Source organism: Equus caballus, chromosome 3 (genome assembly GCF_041296265.1).
Source record: "Equus caballus isolate H_3958 breed thoroughbred chromosome 3, TB-T2T, whole genome shotgun sequence".
Lineage (NCBI taxonomy): Eukaryota > Metazoa > Chordata > Mammalia > Perissodactyla > Equidae > Equus > Equus caballus.
This window is the reverse complement of record NC_091686.1, coordinates 123,513,583-123,534,405: the sequence shown is the minus strand read 5'-3', so window position 1 is coordinate 123,534,405 and position 20,823 is coordinate 123,513,583. Positions and strand designations below refer to the sequence as shown.

The window sequence follows — 20,823 nt, the reverse complement described above, 5'->3', positions numbered from 1 at the left end:
ACATCCGAAACCAACCCTAACAACGGGGGGCAGAGCTGACCGAAAAGTGTTCATAAAAAGTCCATCTGAATCCTAGAAACTCAGTGCATTTAACAGTACTGCAGGCTGTATATTGGTGGTATTATTTTTGAGAATTCCCCTCAAATGACAAAGGAAGTGCATGTCCTAACCCAGTAGGCACTGGGAAGCCCCGGGTGACTCAGCTGAGTTCAAGGCTGAGAAGTGACGCTGATTTAGAGACTGCAAAGAGCCGCCTGCCTCCCACCACTGGCTCCACGCCCACCCCAGGCACACCATCATAAGTGGCTACTTTCAAATCCCCAGAGGGAAATGACACAGTGACTCAAAATCAGATGAGAATACCCGCCTCTGCCCGACAGCACTGTTCTTTTGGTTTCTGAAATAAACTTGTGTTCTTTCTGAGCTTCCCTTTTCGTGGAATCCACCCAACTGAGACAGGCGTTCTAGATTGAGGTTCTCCCCAGGATGGGCTCTCCAGTGAAGCTGCTGCTAAGGAGCTGGGTGGCCCGTCCACCCCAGAGCGCGTTTCTGCAGCCTCAGAGGACTGCCTGGAAAGGGCCTGAGTGAGAGGCCCTGCGCGAGGCAGCGAGTCAAGTGCAGCCCCAGCCTGGCCCAGCACGTAACCTGGGCCAGGTGTGCACTGCGTGCCTTTTCCCTGTCTGCCCCTCGTGGACAGGCTGGGTCAGGTGGAAGAGATGGGCAAGGAAGGCAGCTCTCCCTGCTCCTCCTCCTGACAACCCCCCAGAGTCCCCTAGTTTCCTGGGTATGCCACCCTCCCGACTCTACCCTTATGGGATTCCTGATGCAGAGACCCCCACTGTCTCTCCTCCCACACCAGCTCGTACACAGAGCCATAGCCCACATCCTACCTGTTATGGAGGCACACCTCCTACCTGGCCCACTGGCCCCTGGCCCTGCCCTCCACAGCGCCTGGCAGGGTCACAGTGTCGAGCAGGTGGAGGGGCTCTACGTCCTCACTTTGCTGGTGAGAGGGCTGGAGCCCCAGGGACGACCAGGTCTCCTAGTGGTATTAGACCGTGCTGCTAGTGTGAACGTGCCCAAAAGCCAGCTTCAGAGATGGCAGCTCCTGCTCTGCAGGAGACCCACAGCTGGGCACACCAGCACGGAGCCCACAGAAGGCTGGCACTCACAGTCCTGGCAGTTTGGGGCCTGGCCCCTGCACATGTGGCATTTGAAGGCGCTGCCCCTCACCTCACTCTGTGCAGTTTCCTAGTCTGCCCAACAGTGTGCCAGCACTTACTCAGGGCAGCCCCTCCAGCCCCAGCTCTGCCTTCTCGTCCTCAGCTAAGGCTGATGAGACCAAAGTGCTGGATTCCCACCTGGGCACAGGATCGGCCTCAGGCCCTGGTGGAGTGGGCTGGTGGAGTGGGCTACCCTGCTTTCCGGCTGCATTTTGCATGTTCCCCCATTCTAGAAGAAACCCGTGGATGGGTGGGCTTTGCCCCAATAGGTGACTCTCAGCTACTGAGAAGAGAAGTGGGCTCTGGGTGCCCCAATCCCCGTGACTGCCAAGGGATCCAGAGGTCTGCAGGCGATGCCTCCTGCCCTACCTGGGTCTTCACCACGACCTGCCTACACCACGGCCTACCTCAGGGCGTTTCTCCCCTGCATTCCCCTGTGCGCGCTGCCGTTCATCCAGACACTTGGCCAGATGCTGGCACATGTGGGCAGTGGCAGCCAGAGTCCTCCGCAGCTGATGGGTCTCGTCGGCCAAGGAGCGGCACAGAACGTCGCTCGCAGCCCGGGCCCGCTCCTTCTCCGCCACGCTCCTCCGCAGCAGGGCAACTTCCTTCTCTCGCTCGTGCTCTGGCTGGCTCATCAGCTGCTGTGTCTCTCTCTCTTTCTCTTCCAGTTGTTCAGAAAGTCTCTCGATTTCCTAAGTGGAAAATTTTAAAGCATAGTTTATTTGATTAAAAGAAGCAATGTCAGAAACAAATGTTCATAAAGCAAAAGAAAATCCAGCACAGATACCCCATCACTAGATAACAAACACATGCATTCGAGGTCAGCTTTTGAACTAATAATTAACTTTGGAGTTTTTAGCCTATAATGTTCTACCTGAAACTTCATGTAAAACTCTTATTTTCATGAGCAAGTTCATAATTTCAGATTTTACATCATCAAATTACCAAGTGTGGCAATTCCAAACACTTCTTGATAGGAAGGGTAGAAACTCCACTGCAGTGGGTAGCCCCCAAAAGGTATGCCCATGTCCTAATCCTTGCTACTTGGGACTGTGACTTTATTTAGAAATAGGGTCTTTGCAGATGTAATTAGTTCAGCTACAAAGTCATACTGGATTAGGATGGATTAGTGTCCTTATATGATGAGGGAAATTTGGACACAGATGGACACAGAGAAGTCCCTGTGAAGACCGAGGCAGAGCCTGGAATGATGCATGTAGGACGCCGGAGCCACCAGAAGCTGGAAGAAGCAACGAAAGACCCTGCCCCAGAGCCTCGGCCACAGCGTGGCCCTGCTGACAGCCTGATTTCTAGCTCCCGGCCTCCAGACTGTGAGAGATTAAATCTCTGTTGTCTTAAAGCCACCCAGTTTATGGTACTGTGTTACAGCAGCTCTAGAAAACTAATACATCCAACTCCAATTACTTCTTTAAAAGAAAAAAGTCCTTAAAATTTCAAGCTGCCTTATACCAGGCCTTAGTTTTGTGCTTTCCCATTTTCAAAGGAATCTCCTCAGTGCATGAGTGGGGTGGAGCAGAGTGAACCTATCCATCCTCCCAATGGGAAAACAGCTTCAGAAAAGTCAGGGACGAGCCTGGGCTTCCCCCAGGAGAAAGTGGCAGGAGAAGGAGCTGGCCTCTGCTCAGCACGAGCTCCTGCTCACCTCCTGCATGCATGTGAGGAGGACCAGGAACCTAGAACCTTCTCACCACAGGAATGAAATACTGTGCCATATTAAACTAAGGGAAGCCTGAATTATTATTCTCTTAACTGCTTTAAAACAAAAACAAAAATGTGCACGGTTACAAAAAAACAATCATACAGAAGGAAATAAAATGAAAATTTAAATTGTTTCTCTCACCGGCTCCCCTGACCCCAGCTTCACTCCCCAGAAGCAACCACTAGTCATTATTTGGGCACATATCTTGCCAGAACATTTCTAAGCATCTATAACACATGCATTTTTACACAAATGGATCCTACAACAATACTGTTCACCTTGTTTTTTTCCTCCTCAGTAATAAACCTTATTCCACAGCAGAACAGAGAGAACTGCCTCATTCTTTTTTTTTTTTTTAGGAAGATTAGCTGTGAGCTAACTACTGCCAATCCTCCTCTTTTTGCTGAGGAAGGCTGGCCCTGAGCCAGCATCTGTGCCCATCTTCCTCTACTTTATACGTGGGACACCTACCACAGCATGGCTTGCCAAGCGGTGCCATGTCCGCCCCAGGGATCCGAACCAGCAATCCCGGGGCCAACGAGATCGACAAAGCAGAACATAGGAACTTAACTGCTGCACCACTGGGCCGGCCCCCATGCCTCGTTCTTTCTAACCACAGCCTGGAACTCCACAATAGATTCCAGATCCACTGAACTGATGGACATGCAGCTACTTCCTTGTACTAAACGCCCAGAAGTCGCATGGTGGGATCGTTTGAAGACTTGGGTTAAGAAATAATTGGTGGAACTCAGCAACACAGACACTGGATCCCACCCCGGCTCCCTGGACCCACACCCACATCCATGAGGCAAGGGCTGCTCCCCACATTCCCCCATCCAGACACCCTGGGGGACAAGCCCAGCATGTGACTGTATCACTCTAACCAGGTGACCCAGAAAGCATTCTGGAAATCTTGCCCTCTCTCTCTCTCACTCATGGAATTTTGAGGAGTGCTCTCTTTCCCACTTTCCTTGGACTTTGCTCTAGAAGTGAAGAGAAAGAGAGGAAGGAAGAAAAACTCCAGTTAAGATGATCGGTTTGGCTCTCTTAGCAAAGGCCTAGAGGAAGAGGCTGTTCTAAAATCTTCATTTCATGACAAGGACTGACAAGAGGGAAGAGCAGAGGCTTTAGGAAGACAGTGAGGTGACGCGAGAGCAGGAGGGGAAGAAATGAGGTCAGACCCTGGCAGGTGGGAAACGTCCAACACCAAGGTGCAGAAGAATTAAGACTGGTGACAATGCATGTGACAAAGTGTAAAAGAGGACACCTCACTGGGATGAGCTTGTAAACTGGGATGTTTGCCCAAAGGCGTTTGGCACCTGCATTCCATCATCCATCACATCTCACTGCCCACCTACTTTGCAGACATCAGACATCTCGGGGCACCTCTGCGGCCCAGCAAGTGAGATCCACTCTTGAGAGGCCATTATTTCCATTTCTCTGCTTTAAGGCCCCGATGACCTCACCCGAGTCCAGGCCTTTCTGGACTCCCTCTGAAAGCCAGCCCCTCGGCATCAGTACCTCCTCCCAGCAGACGACCCTTCAGCACCAGGCTGAACCTGCAGGACTGGGAGGGGGAAGAGGCCACCACCCATGGCCTTCTGAGCCCATCCACACAGCTGTGGGCTGCCAGCTGGTGGCAAGTCACTTGGCCTGGACACAGCCACATCCACAGTGCAATGGGGTATTTACCCACAAGAACTAACTATGGCCTCCTTAACATAAAATACTATAAACAGGAAAAAGAATGCCAAATTCCAAAGGCAGCTCAGGTTCTCACTGCTGATTATTTCCATGGCATTGAACCTAAAAACACTAATCCAGGCCTGTTTCTTGGCCTTTTTTTTTTTAAAGATTGGCACCTGAGCTAACAACTGTTGCCAATCTTTTTTATTTTTTTATTTATTTATTTTTTTTTAAAGATTTTATTTTTCCTTTTTCCCCCCAAAGCCCCCCGGTACATAGTTGTATATTCTTCGTTGTGAGTCCTTCTAGTTGTGGCATGTGGGATGCTGCCTCAGCGTGGTCTGATGAGCAGTGCCATGTCCGTGCCCAGGATTCGAACCAACGAAACACTGGGCCGCCTGCAGCGGAGCGCGCGAACTTAACCACTCGGCCACGGGGCCAGCCCCCCAATCTTTTTTATTTTTTTTTCCTTCTCTTCCCCGAAGCTCCCCCAGTAAACAGCTGTATATTCTAGTTGTAGGTCCTTCTGGTTGTGCTATGTGGGACTCCACCTCAGCGTGGCCTGATGAGCGGTGCCATGTCCGGGCCCAGGATCCAAAACGGTGAAACCATAGGCCCCCAGAGTGGAGCGCATGAGCTTCACCACTCAGCTACAGGGCCAGCCCCATCTTGGCCTTGAACTTATTTTCTTTAAAAATTGACCACTTTTTGAAGGCATTACCTTGTCCGTGTTCCGACTCTGTGGACAGTGGAACAGAAGCCTCGCTCGACCACACCTCTGAAGTGTCACAGACCCCAGGCTGGCCACGGCCCTCCTTCCCCTGGCCGAGTTTTCCCTCTCAGCCAGCATCACAGATTTGGTATGGCTTTGTCACTACTGGTGGAGTGGAAGTACCCAAGAGCAGTGACCTTTTTTGCCACACTCACCCAAGCTAGACCTAGTTACCCTCAGCAGTAACTGAGAAATGTGTATGGAGTAAACACAGATGGTGCATATAGAGACCTGCCCTGAAAGTGAATTTTCATTAAAGTTATTCAAATCAAAAGCTGTGATTTCAACAGCAAGACACAGAAATGTCTCTGATACTGAAGTTTATTCAGGGTAAATACATTCTATATATAAAACAGATATCAATATATATACAAGTACATATAGCATCACTCCAATCTCTGCATCTGTCTTCACGCGGCCATTTTATAAGGACACCAATCACTGGATTAGGGTCCACCGCAACCCAGTATGACTTCATTTTGCGAAGACCCTTTTTCCACATAAGGTCAAATACACAGGTTCCAGGTGGACATGAATTTGAGGGGATGCTCTCTAACCCAGAATAGTCGCCCACCCTTGTCTCTGCTTCCTGGGCAGCCCTTACTGGGTGCAGGTTGCAGTTAGCCCATAGCTATCCCTGAAACTGAGGATGAAGGAGTTAAAATTTCCCCGGATTAGGTGAAACTGTGCCTTGTATCCACAAGGTTAATGTGGGAAACAAAATAACCAAAGTTACTGAGCTTGCTTTGCAGAACAGCAGGAAGACAGCTGATAAGAGAGGAACTTGCTGACAGGCGCCTTCCTAACTAAGCATCTTGCAGGAACACTGAGAAGCTAAAATGACTGATTGTAAACTTCAGACATCAGAGACTAAAAATCTACTGTGTGCAACATGTATAACAGACAGTCACGCCTGTGCAGAGGACTCTTAGAACTTCAGCCCCCAAGGCCACATGCTCCCCCTCCCCTACCTAAAACCCAAAATAAAAACCCTTGCTTATAGCTTTTCAGGGAGTTCTGGATTACAGAGTCAGCTGCCCGTTCTCCTTGCTCAGCACCATGCAATAAAATTCCTACTGTCTTCCACTACACCCGGTGTCAGAGATTAACTTGCTGTGTGACGGCTTAGTGAACTCACTTAAGGTTTGATATCAAATTTGGTGGCCCAGATGGGACAGAGTCCCAAGGGGACAACTCGCCTGTGGCACACCAGCCTCTCACTAAAGGCCTCTCTTGGAAGCCATCCTGCAGCTGCCCGAGCCCCTTGTCTCAAGGATAGCCCAGAGCGAGTGGATGCTGACCAGACGTCATTAGCCCACAGCGCTTTTGCTTTGGTGGTGAAAGAAACTAAGTTTGGGACTTAGGAAAATGCCTCTTGTGAGTAGCTGGCAGTTTTTATTTTCATCTTTGCACTAACCTTTTCCAACAGGACCAGCCAGAAATAATGGGTACCTGGCAGCCCTCTGGGCTCCATTTGTTTGGTTTACAATGGACATCCTTTTGTTGAGTTTCCTCCTTAACTGACTGAAATCTTATTTTTCCTTTCATTTGTTTGCCTCTGTTTCAGGGGTTTTGTTCCAGGTTACTGGAGTTTGTTCAGTGGGGGAGGCAATTTGTTCAAAGGACTAGAGATTCTTCACTCACAGAGGAACTCTTCAGCCCCATTTGTTTTTATACATATAAGTGCACGCATTTACGTGTGTATATGATGGTGCCATAATGGGAAACTCAGATTCAGTTCCCAAAGGCAACTCTCTAGGTTACGTATTGCAAAATTGGAATGCTTTCAGTTATGAACCTATGAAAGTTAAAAAAAAAAAAAAAACAGAAGGCAAAATCATGGTGTTTTTCTTTTTTTTTAAAGATTGGCACCTGAACTAACATCTGTTGCCAATCTTCCTTTTTTTTCCTTCTTCTTCTCCCCAAAGCCCCTCAGTATGTAGTTGTACATTCTAGTTGTAGGTCCTTCTGGTTGTGCTATGTGGGACGCCACCTTAGCATGGCTTGATGAGCACTGCCACGTCCCTGCCCAGGATCCGAACCAGGAAAACCCTGGGCCACTGAAGCAGAGTGCGCAAAATTAACCACTCACCCATGGGGCCAGCCCCTGAAACAAATGATTTAGATATATGAAAATGGGTAAGAGTTTTGGAGTGGAATAATTATGTTTTATGGTCTGTATACTTGAAAAGCAGCTTCCAAAATCTTTTTTGGCAACTTGAAACTTTAAAGTTTTGCTAAATTAGTGATAGAAATTTATTGAGTATCTAGGTCATTTCTACATAAGATAAAATATTAGAAATTGATTCCTAAGCATAGATCTGTCTGCCTTTGGTTTCTTATCTCAGAGAAACTGAAAGATGCTTAGGTTTATTGATAAACATGTTTTGTGTATGCTGGGGAATTTTCTATGAGAAAGTACATATTTCTGTATACAAGGAGAATAAAATTTATGTTCTCAATAAAGATGGTAAAAAGGAACAGAAATATTCTTGTTAGCTTCATTAAGAAAGATAAATTTGTCCTAAACTACTAGGAAAGAAAAAAGAAAGAAAACATGGGACAAATTTTGAATGTAAAAAGTAAGTGACAGAAAGTTTGTGGAAGTGAAACCCTGAGGAGTTTTGTGTATGGTCAAGTTGGCTGAGATTTAAATGAATTCAATTAAACAAATGCATTTCAGTATCAAGGGTAAGCTGGAGAAAAATTAGAATTTGTCTTTCTCTCTCTTGAAAGGATGATCTTTTTGAACTTTTGGTCTGCTCTTAATAAAGAGATTATAGAGGGTTTTTCTTTTCTTTGAGTAAATCTACCTAGAGCATAGATAGTCTATGCTTTGTTAAAATAATTTCCTATGTTCAAATAGACTGAGATCTCTCTATTAAGGTTTGGTTTTTTTTTAACTATTTAAACTCTGTTTGCCTTTGACATCGTCTTTTGTAACCTTGATTGAACAGATAACCAAGCATTGTTTCCTATTTGACCAAGTGTTTTAAATTCTTTTGATATTTTTTACAAATTCTCTCAAGGTTCAAATCCTAGGTAAAGTCTTTCTTTTGACTTGAAAAGGAACTTTGAGAATTCCCAGTGGGCCCTGGGACTTCTCAAAGAATTTATTCTTTCTATAAAAAGAGATATTAAACTAACTAGACTTATTTGGTGTGTTAAATTACGTGGGAAGTATTGTCAAATAAATGATGATAAATCTTCCTAGGTTATATTATGTGGGTAAATATTATTGATATAAGTGCTTTAAAAATTATATAATATTCCTAAAATCCTGATCTGTCTTGGTTATCAATCATAATTCTGGTCATTATCTCAAAGTGCTAGATGTCACAGAAATGGTCCCATGTCTTTGTCAATCGCCATTTTTGAATGTCTTGTTATTTGCACACAGTTGTTTTACTCTGATGTTTTTCATCTTTAGAGAGATTCGGAAAAAGGACTCTGACACTCTAGAATGCAAGTTTCTGATGAACTTTCAGACTATAAAACTGAGCTGGATAAGAAATTACAGAACTCTATCGGAGAAACTGATGGCCTCATAAAACTGCCAACAGAAGATCAAGATCAAGAATTAATTAAATGAGACTGATTAAATTGATGAGGATGTTTATAATTTTTATGACTTTTTCTTTGAAATACTGATTTTTTAATGTTTTGTTTTTTTAGATTTAAGAAAATGTTTTTCTCTTTTCTCTTAAGGAACAATGACTTATGGCAATTTGTAAGCAGAATTGAAGCATTTATCTTTTTCTCCCTTTCTGATCCCTCCAGAATTTGAAAACTCTTGATGAGTGAATATTCTTATTTCCATGGCAATATAGTTATTTGCATAAATTCAACAAGAATCTGTTCTCCTTATAGCAGGACACAACTGGAAACACTGGTTATATTACCCACGCTTTGACTGAAATGTCTTATTTGAGAAAAACATGCATAAACTCACATATAACCAAACAATTTTAAGGGACAAGGATTGACTGTATGGAACAAATAGATCCACTTGGAAATATTGTCCTGGTACCTTGCTGACAGGGTTACCAGCAACCTTACCAGGTAAGTAAAGAAGGTCACTTCCCTGGCAGGTGCAAGAATCTCAGGACATTTTGGAGACCTCAAAAAGAGAGGAATTCACCCAAATCTGTAGGCATTGCAGGAAGACTCTGATGACAAGTCCTTGGCTTGGCTTTCCTGGCCTTGAGAGGCCTTTAAAGTTCAATCTGAGATTCCCTGTGAAAAGTTCCAGCAAAGCAGATTTAAAGGAGCCTATGTGATCAATTTATGTTCTTTCTGTACTTATGTAAATGATTGGGCCAAGTTTATTGAAACTAGACTTATTTATGAACCAATGAGTCTTAATTTGGGTATCTTTGAAAAATGAGGGTGATTTCAGAGAGAAAAATCATGTTTCAATAGAAACTATAATACACATTTGTGGATATTGGATTCTGGTTCTGTTCACTGTGTTTGCAATATCTGTTTTCCATCTGCAAACTGAAGCTGGACAACTTGATGTAAATTTAAGAGAGAACACCAAGATAGCCCATGTTTAGACAATCTTCATGCCTGTTGCTGTATAAGCCACTCAGAAAGTTTACCTGAGCACCCGATGACATCATCAGAGAAATTTCAAACTGCCGGTAATACTTCAACCCTGACATCTAGAAATCTTCTTCACTGGCTGTGCCCTGGGCTCTGGAATTGGTTTTGAATTTGCTCCAACCATTAACCTTGTTTTCTTTCTGTTTCTCTGGAAATGCTTCTTGTTAAGTATCTGGTTACTTGCCTATGCAATATAGGCCTAACTTCAGGAGACCCTTCCTGTGTTCTAGAGATGCTCCAAAAGACCCAGAGAGAACTCGAATTAAGGAACTAGATGCTGTCAGATGTTCCTCTGCATCATCTTTGTAGTGGAGACTGAATCCTATTAAAATCCTGGAAACACAAGTACCCAGAAGATCAAATTCATCCCTACTGGATGGGACAATAAGAGAAACGCCAAAGGGAACAGGAACCATGCCACAGAAGAACATCACCACCAGAATCACCCAAACCTTGGCTGGCTTCATACTCTAAACACTGACTTCTCTGAATGGACAAGTGAACCTCTGCAGATCTCAAGTTGCTGTACAGCAAACAGTCCCCTAAAGATAAATAATGAATGACTCCCAGGTTCTTACCTTATCTGTTGGACTATTAAACAGCAGGCTATTTGGCTACATCAGATTTCACTTAAGATTCCAGGCCCTAACTTTGATTAGTTCACAAGCCTCTTCTCCTGGGTTCCCCCAAGGATTAAGGTCCACTACAGAGAGGACAGGAACAAACAGGAATTTTAAGAAAGACCAGTTCATTGAGCCTTCACCACAAATGCCAAATACTTAGGATGCACCCTGGGGAAGTAGAGACGAGAGAGCAACACCCTTCCTTCCCACTGGAAGAGCACACTGGGGGAGCAAGGCAAAGAGATAAGGACAAAAACTAACACTGCCTGGAGGATTATGGGAAGATGGCAGAGTAGGAAGCAAGAGGCATCAGTGCCCCAACCTAGAAAACAGATGCACTGGCAGAATCTGTCTAATGTAACTATATGGGAGCTCTGGAGTCTGTTGAAGGCTTGCAACTTTCAGAGAAGGACTTGGACAGTAAATTGAGGTTAATTTTGGCCAATTTCAGCTCTTAACTCAATAGCAGCTACCCATCCCCCACCCCCAGCCATGTGGCAGGCAGCCATGCATGTATTTCTGGAGCAGCTTGCACACAGCTTCCAAGAGGCAGCATGGGCAAAAAAGACACTGTCCTCCAAATATTGGGGATCTATGCTCTGATCACTGACTGCTGTTTCTAATAACAGCAGTGCAGACAAAGAAGAAGGCAGCCAGTGCGGGTGCAGGTCTCCCTGCTGTGTCAAGACTCTCCCTTTCAAGTTGAAGTGACTTCCAGGGGATTTAAAGGGCCAGTGTCCTTTTTCCCCCTTTGCATTTTTCTCTTTTTCCCCTTTTGGAGTTGCACATTAAAGACTAGCATATTCTAAAGCAACTGCATATGAGAGGAAAATTAGAAAGTGACCACACATGCCCAGGGAAAAGTGCAGGCTCAGAAAAGACCTCAGAAAACCTTAATTTATGCCTCAGGCTGATCCTTGGCACAGAGACAGCCTACAACAAAGAAAAATAAAAACAATAACAACAACAAAACAGCAAGCCCCAGGGAAGGGGAAGAATTTGATTTTCAGAGATATCACATTATTAGATCCAAATGTCCAGTTTTTAACAAAAAAGTCACAAGACATACAAAGACACAGGAAAATACGGCACATTCAAAAGAAAAAAATAAATCCACAGCAGCTGTCCCTGAAAAAGACCTGATGACAGATCTTTCAGACAAAGACTTTAAAACAACTGTCTCAAAGGTGCTCAAAAAACTAAAAAAAGATGTGAAGAAAGTCAAGAAAGCAGTATGAACATAACAGAGATATGAATAAAGAGACAGAAAACCTAAACGGAAGCCAAAAAGAAATTTTGGAGCTCAAAAGTACAATAACTGAAATGAAAATTTCGCTAGAGAGATTCAAAGGCAGATTTGAGCAGGCCTACAAATCAACAAACTTGAAGACAGGACAATGAAATTATCAAGGCTGAGGAACAAAAAGAAAAACGATTGAAGAAGAGTGAATATAGCCTAAGGCACCTGTGGGACACTATCAAGCAGACCAACATATACACTGTAGAAGTCCCAGAAGGAGAAGAGAGAAAGGAGCAGAAAGAAAGTCTGAAGAAATAATGGCTGAGGGGCCGGCCACATGGCCGAGTGGTTAAGTTCACACGCTCTGCTGCAGGTGGTGCAGTGTTTTGTCAGTTCGAATCCTGGGCACGGACATGGCACTGCTCATCAAACCACGCTGAGGTGGCATCCCACATGCCACAACTAGAAGGACCCACAACTAAGAATATACAACTATGTACCAGGGGGTTTGGGGGAGAAAAAAAGAAAAAAAAAATCTTTAAAAAAAAAAAAAGAAAAAATAGCTGAAAACTTCCCAAATTTGATGCAAGACATGAATATAAACGTCCAAGTTGCTCAACAAACACCAAGCAAAATAAACTCAAAACGACTAACACCAAGACACATTATAATCAAACTTTCGAAAGCCAAAGATAAAGACAGACACTTGAAAGCAGCAAGAGAGAAGCAAGTTGTCACAAGGGAACCTCAATAAGATTACAGCAGATTTCTCATCAGACACTTTGGAGGCCAGAAGGTAGTGGGTCATATTCAAAGTGGTAAAAGAAAAACCTGCCAACCAAGAATCCTATATCTGGCATAAATATCCTTCAAATGAGGGAGAAATTAAGATATCCCCAGATAAATAAAAGCTGAGGGAGTTTGTTACCACTAGACCTATCTTACAAAAAATGTTCAAGGGAGTCCTGCAGGGTGAAATGAAAGGACAGTAGACAGTAACTCAAAGCAGATTAAAGAAAGAAAAATCTCAATAAAGGTAAATTCATGGGCAATTATAAAAGCTAGTATTATTGCAAGAACAGTTTGTAATTCTGTATTTTGCTTTCCACATGATTTAAGAGACTAATATCTTTTCTAAAAATTGTTAGTCTAAAAGTTAGTATTACTCTAACTTTAGTTTGTAACTCCACATGTTTCTTTCATAATTTAAAAGATTAATGCATTGGGGGCTGGCCCCGTGGCCGAGTGGTTAAGTTTGCACACCCCGCTGCAGGCAGCCCAGTGTTTCGTTGGTTCGAATCCTGGGCGCGGACATGGTACTGCTCATCAAACCACGCTGAAGCAGCGTCCCACATGCCACAACTAGAAGGACCCACAACGAAGAATATACAACTATGTACCAGGGGCCTTTGGGGAGAAAAAGGAAAAAATAAAATCATTAAAAAAAAAAAAGATTAATGCATTTAAAAGATTAGTTTATGTTTGGGGCACACAATGTGTAAAGATGTAATTTTGTGACATCCACAACCAAAAGGGGTGGGACAGAGCTGTATACAGGCAGAGTTTTTGTATGTTATTGAAGTTAAGCTAGTATAAGTTCAAATTAGAGTGCTATAACTTGAGAATGTTAAATGTAATTCCCATAGTAAACCCACAAAAAAAACAGCTAGAGAATATACACAAAACGAAATGAGAAACATTTCACTACAAAAAAATCAAATAAACACAAAAGAAGTCAGTAAGGCAGGAAATGAAGAACAAAAAAGCTGTAACAATATGAAAAACAAATAGCAAAATAACAGTAGTACATCCTTATTAGAAATTACTTTAAACATAAATGGATCAAAATCTCCGATTGAAAGACAGAGATTGGCAAAATGGAAAACAACACATGATTCAACTATATGCTGTCTACAAGAGACTCACTTTAGATCCAAAGATATAGACAGATTGAAAGGAAAAAGATGGAAAAACATATTCCATGCCAACAGTAACCAAAGAGAGCAAGGATGGCTAGACTAATAGACTTTAATTAAAAAAAGTTTACAAGAGACAAGGAAGGATTTTATACATTAATAAAAGGTTTAGTAAAGCAAGATACAACAATCATAAACACTTATGTACCTAATAACAGACCAGCAAAATACATGAAACAGAAACTGACAGAATTGGGGGCCAGTCCCATGGCCTGCTGGTTCAGTTCAGCGCACTCCACTTCGGCAGCCCATGTTCCATTCCTGGGCATGGACCTACACCACTAGGTGGCAGCCATGCTGGAGCAGCAACCCACATACAAAACAGAGGAAGACTGCACAGACATTAGCTCAGGGTGACTCTTCCTCAGGAAAGAAAAAAAAAACTGACAGAATTGAAGGGAGAAATAGACAGCTCTACAATAGTAGTTGGAGACCTCAATACTCCACTGTCAATAATGAACAGAACAACCAGACTAAAGAGAAGTAAGGAAAGAGAAGACTTAACACAAAAAAACACCCAGATCTGACAGACACATACAAAACACTCCACCCAACAACAGCATACATATTCTTCTCAAGTGCACACAGGACATTTTCCAGGATAGACCATATGTTAGGCCACATATTAAGTCTCGATAGATATTCAAAGATAGTTATCATACAAAGTATCTTCTCCAACCACAACAGGATGAAGTTAGAAATCAATAACAGAAGTAAAAACTAGAAAAGTCACAAAATTGTGGAAATTAAACAACACACTCTTAAACCAATGGATCAAAGAAGAAATCACAAGGAAATTAGAAAATACTTAGAGACAAATGAAAATAAAACCACAACATACCGAAACATGTTGTGAAATATAACAGTGTTATGTGAAATACTAAAAGTAGTGTAAGGGGAAAATCTATAGCCATGAACACTTACATTTAAAAACGAGAAAGATCTCCAATCAACAACCTAACTTTACAATTTAAGGAACTAAAAAAAGAAGAAACTAAACCCAAAGCTAGCAAAAGGAAGGAAATAATAGAAGATCAGAGCAGAGATAAATGCAATAGAGAATAGAAAAACAATAGAGAAAATCAATGAAACCAAAAGTGGGTTCTTCAAAAATATCAACAACTTTTAGCTAAACTAAGAAAAAAGACCGAAGATTCAAATTACTAAAATCAGAAATGAAAGTGGGAATATTACTACTGAGTCTACAGAAATGAAAAGGATTATAAGAGAGTACTATGAACAAGTGTACACCAGCACACTGGATAACCTAGAGGAAACGGACGAATTCCTAGACACACAAAACCTACCAAGTCTAAGTCACGGAGAAATAGAAAAACTGGATGGAACTCTAACAAGTGAGGAGATTGAATCAGTACTTAAGATTCTTCCAACAAAGAAAAGCCCTGGAATTGATGGCTTCACAGGTGAATTCTACCAAACATTTAAAGAATTAACACCAGTTCTTCTCAAGCTTTTCCAAAAAAGTGATGAGGAAGGAACATTTCCTGACTCATTTTATGAGGCCTGATACCAAAGTCAGACAAAGACACTAGAAGAAAATTACAGACCAATATCCCTTATGAACACTGATGCAAAAATTCTCAAAAAAATCATAGGAAACAAAATTCAGCAGCATATTAGAAGGAGTATACACCATGACCAAGAGGAATTTTTTTCCTAGAATGGAAGGATGGTTAAACATACAAAAATTGACCAATGGATGTTAACTAGACTTATTGTGCTGATCACTTCACAATATATACAAATATTGAATCACTATGTTGTACACCTGAAACTAATATAATATTATACGTCAATTATACCTAAAGAAAAAAACGCAGCCGACAGTTAACAGTGTTCTGGTTTGGAAACTTAAGTTGACTTAGCTCTACATTTACTCTACATTTAGCACTTCCCCACTACACATCCCTCCATCCAATTCTCAACTTGCTTCAGAGTGATCATTTATGCGCATGTGTGACTCCATAATTTGAAGGGCAAGAATTGGATCTTGATCACCTGTGCATTCCATTAGCCTGGTGCTTAACAGAATGTGCAATTAACAATTTTATAAAATAGTAAAAGCCATCACAATTTGCCCCAAATTTAATTTTACAGCCACTTCCTGTGTTATTCTCTATACACTCTTCACTCCAATTATACTGGATTAATGCTGCTACAGAGCCTGGAACAACCCTAATACTGTACACAACCTTGTGAAATAAATGTACTATAGTCATATTGGGACAAATGGAAAAACATAACCCATGATGCCTGCTCACACACATTCCACTCCCATATAGAAGATGCTCAATAAATGCAAGCTCAATAAATAAACACCTGAGTGGGAATGGTAGATGACATTCACATATTCTGAGGGTCAACTATATGCAAGAGATTATGCTATGTATATTATATATGTTAAATATGTTCCTCACAACATAAAACTCATAATATGTTCATACAACTGAACAACATAAAACAAACAATCCAATTAAAAAATGGGCAAAGGATCTGAACAGACATTTTTTCAAAGATATACAGATGGCCAACAGGCACGTGAAAGATGTTCAACATCACTAATTGTTAGGGAAATGCAAATCAAAACTACAATGAGATATCACCTCATGCCCCTAAGAATGGCTATAATTACCAAGACAAGAAATAACAAGTGTTGGAGAGGATGTGGGAAAAAAAGGAACCCTCACACACTGCTGGAGGGAATGTATACTGGTGCAGCCACTATAGAAAACAGTATGGAGATTCCTCAATAAATTAAGAATAAAACTACCATGTGATCCAGCTATTCCACTTCCAGGTATTTATCTAAAGAACACAAAAAAACAAATGCAGAAAATATATGCACCCCTATAGTTCACTGCAGCATTATTCACAGTAGCAAAGACATGGAAACAACCTAAATGCCCGTCAGTGAGTGGATGGATAAAGATGTGGTGTATATACACACAATACTACTCAGCCATAAGAAAAAGATGAAATCTTGTCATTTGCAACAACACGGACAGACCCTGAGGGCATTATGCTAAGCAAATTAAGTCAGATGGAGAAACTCAAATACTGTATCATTTCAATCATAAGTGGAAGATAAAAACGACAAACAAACACGTACATACAGAGATTAGATTGGTGGTTACCAGAGGGGAAGGGGGGAGGGAGGAGAGTTAGGTGATGGGACACGTGCGCATGGTAACAGATGGTAATGAGTCTTTGGGTGGTGAACATGACATAGGCTACACAGAAATCAAAATATAACGATTTTATAGAATCACCTGAAATTTATATAATTAAACCAGTTACCTCAATTAAAAAAACCCATAATATGCTATACATTTGCTCTATATAATATTTTCCACAAAGGCAATTGATTATTTCTACTCTGTCTATTTTCTCAACTAGGATAAAAGCTTCATAAAGATAGGAATCTGCCTTTCTTGCTCCTTTCTCCATTTCCAGGGCCTGTCAAAACATCTGGCATACAGCAGGCATTGAGCAAATATGTATTTGTTCAGGATTGAATTCAGTCAATAGACACGTTGAATAAATAGTCCTAAGAGCTAAGTATTATTATTTCAAGATTTACTGATGAGAAAACTAGAACATTAAATAACTTGCCCAAAGTAACCTAGCTAGAAAGTGGCAGAACTAGATTTAAGTGCACAGTTTTTCAACATTCAATCCAACACTGGCTTATCCTTGGTGCCCAATAACGAAGAAGTGCTGCAGCCCAGAGCACTTCTTCAATCCCTTGTCAGCTTCTCACAAGGAAACTTTAGCAAGCTTCATCATAGTTTCTTCTTAAAGATAATGAAAAAGTGATACTAAATGCACGATTAAGGTTATTCCTGGCTTTTTAAATGAATAAGAGGTGCAGCATATTCATCTTCTGGGCAGCAGTGTGAAAAGTTCAGAGACCAGTTTTGGCAAACTGACTGGGCAATTACTGATCCTTTTAGTTATGTGTTGATAGGCCCTGAATTATTTCCATTTGCACTTTAGTTCTACTTTCTACATGTTGCAAATTGATCATATTCTTGACATACCTAACTTTATCATCAGGGTCTCATTTATAGTATCTGAAGACAATCAGATAATTGTTGATACATATCTGTAAACAATAACGGCATGAGAATGAAGCCTTTTGGGGGGCATGAAGCACAATAGAGTCGTGTGCCAAAATAGTCAGTGACGGACCACATATACGACAGTGGTCTCATACGATTAGTACCATATAGCCTAGGTGTGTAGTAGGCTATCCCATCTAGGTTTGTGTGAGTATACTCCATGATGTTCGCACAATTATGAAATCACCTAAAGATACATTTCTCAGAACATATTCTCATCATTAAGCGATGCATGATTGTACATGTGTTTGATGTTTGTTTTCTATGACCCAGCATCAATCCCTTGAGATGAAAAATGGTATTATTTTTTTCTTTGCTGAAGAAGATTCTCCCTGAGCTAACATCTGTTGCCAAACTTCCTCTTTGCTCGAGGAAGATTTGCCCTGAGCTAACATCTGTGCCAATCGTCCTTATTTTGTATGTGGGTCACCGCCACAGGATGGCAGCCAATGAGTGGTGTAGGTCCACACCTGGGTGCCAAACCCACACTGCCTAAGTGGAGTGTGCTGAACCTAACCACTAGGCCACAGGGCCAGCCCCAGAAAAGTGACTTCATTAAACTTTTCCAATCAGACAATTTTTCACCAGATTTGTTACACACAGATTTAGGTAATACATTACCCTGCTATGGTTAAGTTCACATAGTTCATCAAAAAAAAAAGAAAAAAAAATTGATCAATGTCATGGGCCACGTTAACAGAATTAAGGGGGTAGGAGGTGGCACAGTGCTTAGGTTCATGTGCTCCACTTTGGCAGCCCAGGGTTTGTGGGTTCGAATCCCAGATGCAGAACTAAGACCACTCGTCAAGCCACACTAAGGAGGCATCCCACATAAAGTGGAGGAACACTGGCACAGATGTAAGCTCAGCAACAATCTTCCTCAAGCAAAAAGAGGAAGATTGGCAACAGATGTTAGCTCAGGGACAATCTTCCTCACAAAAAACAAAAAGAAAGTAAGTAACAGAATTAAGGGGTGAAAAAACTACATGATCATATCAATTGATGAAGAAAAAGCATTTGACAAAATTCAACACTCTTTCATAATAAAAACACTCAACAAATTAGGGATAGAAGGAAACTACCTCCACATAATAAAAGCCACATATGAAAAACCCACAGCAAACATCATACTCAGTGGTGAAAGACTGAAATCTTTTCCTCTAAGATCAGGCAAGGCAAGGGTGCCCACTTTACTTTTATTCAACATAGTACTGGAATTTCTAGCCAGAGCAATTAGGCACAAAATAAAAAGAAGAAAGAAAGGAAGAAAAGTCATACAAATACGAAAGGAAGTAAAATCATATGTTTGCAGATGATATGATCTTATATCTAGAAAACTCTAAAGATTCCACACACAAAAAAACCTGTTAGAATAAATGAATTCAGCAAAGTAGTATGATACAAAGTCAACACACAAAAAACAGTTCTATTTCTAGACACTAACAATGAAGAATCTGAAAAGGAAATTATGAAAACAATTCCATTTACAATAGCATCAAAAAGAATAAAACACTTAGGAATTAATTTACTCAAGGAGGTGAAAGACTTGTACAATGAAAACTACAAAACATTACTGAAAGAAATTAAAGAATACATAACTGAAAACGCATCCCATATTCACAGATTGGACGACAATATTGCCAAGATGTCAATACTACTTAAAGTGATCTACAGATTTAATACAATCCCTTTAAAAATCCCAATGCTTCTTTTTGCAAAAACTCATCCTAAAATTCGTATGGAATCTCAAGGGACCCCAAAGAGTCAAAATAATCTTAGAAGGAAAAAAAGAAAAAAGAACAAAGCTGGAGGACTCATGCTTCCTGATTTCAAAACTTTCTACAAAGCTATAGTAATCAAAACAGTGTAGTACTGGCATAAAGACAGACATACAGACCAGTGGAACAAAATAGAGCCCAGAAATAAACTCTTGCATATATGGTCAAATGGTTTTTGACAAGGGTGCCAAGACCATTCAATGGTGAAAGGACAGTCTTTTCAACAAATGGTGCTAAGAAAACTGGATATCCACATGCAAAAAAATAAAATTGGTCCCTTATCTAACACCATACACAAAAGTTAACTCAAAACGTATCAAAGACTTAAATGTAAGACCTAAAACTATAAAATTTTTAGACGAAACATAGGGCAAAAGCTTCATAACATTGGATTTGGCAATCATTTCTTGGATATGACACCTAAGGCACAGGCAACAAAAGAAAAAACAGACAAACTGGACTTCATTTTAAAATTTTGCACATCAAAAGACACTATCCACAGAGTAAAAAGGCAACCCACAGATGGGATAAAATATTTGCAAATCATATATCTGATAAGGGATTAATATCCAGAATATACAGAACACTCCTAAAACTCAACAACAAAACAACCCAATTCAAAAATGGGCAAAGGACTTGACATTTCTTCAAAGAAGGTATACAAATGGCCAATAAGCACATGAAACAATGCTCAACATCACTAATCATTAGGGAACTGTAAATTAAAACTACAATCATTTTATATTAAATCACCATACACCCATTAGGACGGCTACTATCAAAAAAACAGAAAATAAGTGTTGGTGAGGATGTGGAGAAACTGGAACCCTAGTGCACTGTCAAAGGGAATGTAAAATGGTGCAGCCACTGTGGAAAACAGTATGGAGGTTCCTCAGAAAATTAAAAACAGAATTACCAAATGATCCAGCAATTCCACTTGTAGGTAAAGATCAAAAGAATTGGAAGCAGAGTCTCAAAAAGATATTTGTACACCCATGTTCACAGCAGCAGTGTTATTCACAATAGCGGAAATGTGGAAGCAACCCAAGTGT

At 41.4% G+C, this 20,823-nt stretch overlaps 1 protein-coding gene across 1 annotated transcript in view; it reads right to left on the bottom strand.

The window, feature by feature from the left end:
- The window catches only part of TNIP2 (TNFAIP3 interacting protein 2), a 32,644-nt gene that overhangs the window by 4,594 nt on the left and 7,227 nt on the right, over window positions 1-20,823 (bottom strand). Inside the window, exon 2 of the mRNA XM_023638490.2 lies at window positions 1,631-1,918. Within this exon, the coding sequence (XP_023494258.1) occupies window positions 1,631-1,918 (288 nt within the window). The remainder of the gene's footprint in view (window positions 1-1,630; window positions 1,919-20,823) is intronic.